The sequence below is a fragment of the Parathielavia appendiculata genome (assembly GCF_033297405.1).
Source record: "Parathielavia appendiculata strain CBS 731.68 unplaced genomic scaffold N657scaffold_33, whole genome shotgun sequence".
NCBI classification, from domain to species: Eukaryota; Fungi; Ascomycota; class Sordariomycetes; order Sordariales; family Chaetomiaceae; genus Parathielavia; species Parathielavia appendiculata.
This window is the reverse complement of record NW_026944252.1, coordinates 107977-112308: the sequence shown is the minus strand read 5'-3', so window position 1 is coordinate 112308 and position 4332 is coordinate 107977. Positions and strand designations below refer to the sequence as shown.

The following is a 4332-nucleotide window of genomic DNA, read 5'->3' as shown; positions in this document are numbered from 1 at the left end:
TTACGCGTGTTCTCCAAGAGTGTTGGTGGGCGATTGATCAGGCTGACATCGACCGTCTGATTGATTCAGTCCCACGCCGGCTGGCTGCAGTCAAAAAAGCTAGGAGTTGGTACACTAAGTATTAACAATGGGAACCAGGGCTACAAGATGTACTAGCTGGGTTTTTACCTTGATTTATGTATGTTAAGTTATGATTTGTTAAGTCAGAAGTACCAGCGCTGGGTAATTTGAGTGGTTGGGGATTCAGGATGGGATGGTAACAGACTTTTGGAACCCCACTTTAGTGCTTGGCTGTACCGCGCTAGCGATACTAGCCCCGGCGGAGATACAAGTCCTCTGATGGCTTCCTCACCTGCACTGCACCCCTATGCCGGGATCGACATCCTGTAGAGGGCTCTCCATCGCTGAGCTGATCTGTCCAGCTCCTTCATGGTCCAAACGGACTAAAATCATCATTCCATATTTATTTTTTTAATTGATAAAAACTTTTTTTCTCCAACTCAAGTGCAAGATTGTCAGTATCTTTGGACATTGCTTGTTGTGAATCCTTTGGCTTCACCGAACCTCACCCCGTTGTCAAAGCTATAACCTTCAGGAGTCCCTTTCAGAAGTTGGGGCTTGAGATTCGTCACACAAGGAAAGGGGCCATTTGAACCCCGCACCGGGAGCAGTTGAGGCGATGGTTGCAGACCGGCCGTAACCGCTACATCCCATCGTACCAGCTCCCGGCCCGGGTGCCTACCACGCTATAAGGCTACGGTGAAACGGCTCTTGTTGAACTGAGTGTGTTCCTTGGCACCAAGATTCACGGACTGAGCACTGATGTTCAATGCGATACTCTCAGTCAACACAGATCCATCACAATGACGCAGTTCCTGACATAAACGTCATATCATGACACACTGTCTCTATATAAGGGGGTAATTCCCCTGGGAGGATTAGAGAGGACAATTTGTTCCAAGAAGGAGAAAGGGATTCTGAGGCACCCTAACCCACGATCTTGATCCTTCATTTGTGTGGTCACTCTGGAATCGTGACTCTAATTCAAGCTTCATTTCATACCTCAATCTGTTCAATACCATTTGGTTGATCTAAGCTTACTTGAGCATGTAACTGTTGGCTGCCCAACAGCTCTTACCCGAGCAATCCACTACCTCGGGTGGGCTTCTTTACTTCGGCCTAAGAAGATTGTTATTACCGAGGAAGATCTACGCTGTCGCGTTCAGTGGTGCCAAGAACAGTTACGGCTACAGCCCCGACCCGAAGACCGGGAAGATGTGCTTTTTCTGGCGAGACCTGGGTAGTTAACAACTCGATGTGGAACAAACGAGTCCTGATGGACAAGACCGATGACCTGACCAAATACACCTTGAAGAAACGGAAGCCAAAAGGCTGGATGTTCTGGTGTTCGTTTACCGGCTGTCGGAAGAAGCCGTTTTGTATAGGGAAAGGAGTACGGGGGTATCTGTGCCGACAATAATATTCGACATCTTCCCGTTGCTCGACCGCTTCTATCAGGAACATATCCAAGAACACAACTACTGCATTGTCTTCAACAAAGATAATACTTCGGCACACAGGGCACTTGCCACCACTGTTAGACTTCGAGAATTAGGTATTGAGGTCCTACGATGGCCACTCAAAAGCCTAGATCATGCACCCATTGAGAATGTATTGCCCTGCTTGAAGGATTGGATTGAGTGCCAGCCAGAAGAGGATATCCAGGCTCTCAATCCTCCACAGTTAAGAGCGCGCTTGATGAAGGGTCGTGTTGGAAAACCAACAGCCACGATTCCATGGTGATCACACAGATGATGGGAGCTTACAACAGTCAGATTTGAGATGCTCGGAGCATCCCAGATGTTCTTGATTGAAGGTTGTTCTTCTCTCACGTCTCCAGCGAAGGGGGAATCGCCCTGACCTCGTTGCCCAGTGCCCTGGTTACCCCTCACGTTGCCTGACGGTCAGTTGGGCAGCCATGCATCCAACAGCAGCTGAGCGTCCGAAGTTCCAGTGCCACGAATTTCCAACAGGTCGGTTGGCTGTGCTGGAAGATTGGCTGTGCGGTTGGCACATAAAATTAATGCCCAGAGCTGCAGTTGTGCCTGGAAAATGGGGGGCGAACAATATATTACTGATTTCTTAACATTAATGTTAACGTGCATTATAAGCGAGTGAGCCATATAAGCGAGAGTGAGCCACTTTTCACTGCCCTACTACAATTTTGCTCAATTGTAACACACCAACATTAGGAACTAACTACAATTACATTAGAAACAGCTGAATCAGATGATTCCCCAGCCTCCTGGCAAGTGCGTGCATTATGGCCAGGCTTGCCGCACACACCACAGCACCGAACCTTCGTACGTCCCCCCCTTGCACTACCACTATCCAGCTGCATTTCTTGTACTCCCTCACCACCCACGGCCTTCTGGTCCAATAGACCTTGTGCATCTTGTACAGTAAGTGATCCTTCAAGCTGCACTCGGTATTCCAGTTCGCGAGGTGGTACTGCGCAGCCAAGATGAAGGGAGGGATGGCCCAGCCGAGGGCATTGACTCCCTGGATTACCGTTGCCCATTCGCGGTTGCCAGGCTGGGTGAGTTCTGCCTTGCTGAAGCCGTCCGAGGTCGTAACCACCATGCCCGTGAAGATAATGCCCATCATAAACCCCGTCTCGTCGAAGTTGTAGACATCATCATCCACAATACCGTACTTGGCCATAATGTTCCGTACAAGCGCAAACCACTCGGCCATGACGTTTGGATCCTCGCACTTTGCCCACTGGTAGTCGTATCTACGCGTAAAACGCGTACGGAGCTGTGGCTGGCGCTTGGCGAAGTTGTGTGCCCAGAGCTTGCCAACAGAGGGCGCGTCGCGTACGCGTAGCAGTTGGTTGGCCATATCTTCCACACCACGCAATCTTGGTGGAAATGCTCGCGCACATAACTCAATAATGTATCGAACAATGGCGTCCTCCTCTGATTGAGTGAGCTTCTTCGAATTGGGCGTGGTGTCGCGTCGTGCAGGCTTGCCAGCGCGTCGTCGCGAAAGCGTCATACGATCAATGTTGTAGATCTTAGCAGCGGCCCGTACCCTTAGATTTTCGTCATTTTGAAGAGCTTCAAGGGCCAAGTTTACCCTAGCTTCGTATATGGTGGCAGGCATGGTTGGTTGTTGTCGAGTGGTATGTTGGAGGTGGAGGGTCGCGTCGCGTCGAAAAGTGGCTCACTCGCTTATATGGCTCACTCGCTTATAATGTACGTTAACGGTAATTACAGTACCCAATTTATCACGGGTGGTGACAGGCAATACTAGGTGATCTGGTAGTATTGCTAAGATCGCACAAGGAACCAGAACTCTGTGGGCTGTGCGCAGCCGTGGGACAACTGTTGGGCAGCCAACAGTTACATGCTCGAGTAAGCTTAGATCAACCAAATGTTATTGAACAGATTGAGGTATGAAATGAAGCTTGAATTGGAGTCACGATTCCAGAGTGACCACACAAACGAAGGATCAAGATAGTGGGTTAGGGTGTCTCAGAATGTGTAAGGTGACACGCACAAGCTCACCAAGGAAGATGCACCGAATCCTCAACAGGCAGCAGGCAAGACGACTGTATTGTGCGTGCACCACTAACCAACTGACTGATCCTTGAGAGAGGGAAGTTCCAAGTTCCAATCTGAGTCTCCTGCTCTCCAGATATCCTCTCTCTGCTGCGAGTCATGTCGCTGCGCCATGAAATCCACAGTGTCTCGCCCGCCAATTGCCCAAGTGTAGGGCTCATGGTGGGGGCCCTGACAGAATGTCCCTTTCTCTTTCTTTGGAACCAAATTTTCTCTCTAATCCTCCCAGGGGAATTACCCCCCTTATATAGAGACAGTGTGCCATGATATGACGTATATGTCAAGAACTGCGTCATTGTGATGGATGATGGATCTGTGTTGACTGAGAGTCTCGCATTGAATTTCAGTGCTCAGAGCCTCAGTCCGTGATCTTGGTGCCAAGGAACCCACTCAGTTCAACACCACGACTTCCAATAGCTCTTCACCCCAATCATCAGTATTCCTAGCAGGTCAAATGTTGGGGAAACATGTCTTTTCTGTCCGAAGATTCTGTCATATCCAAGGGCACATCTATTCGTTCAAGTGAAGCTGCAAAAGACAGTCGACCGCCTCGAGAAGATGAGCCAACACACAAGGGCAAAAATCGGATATACTATTGCAAATATTGCCCTTCTTACGGTGCCCAAAACACCTCCAACTTCAAACAACATCTTCTCTCAAAACACGGCATTCTTCCCGGCGCCTCCCGAGCAGTCGATTTACCGAG

General features: G+C 49.4%; 1 protein-coding gene across 1 annotated transcript; it reads right to left on the bottom strand.

The window, feature by feature from the left end:
- Positions 1–3556: 3556 nt before the first annotated feature.
- Positions 3557–3803, bottom strand: N657DRAFT_650696 (uncharacterized protein). The gene has a single exon (XM_062794000.1). The coding sequence runs from the start codon at positions 3785–3787 to the stop codon at positions 3569–3571; it is 219 nt and encodes a 72-aa protein (XP_062642785.1). The 5' UTR covers positions 3788–3803; the 3' UTR covers positions 3557–3568.
- Between the last annotated feature and the right edge of the window lie 529 nt (positions 3804–4332).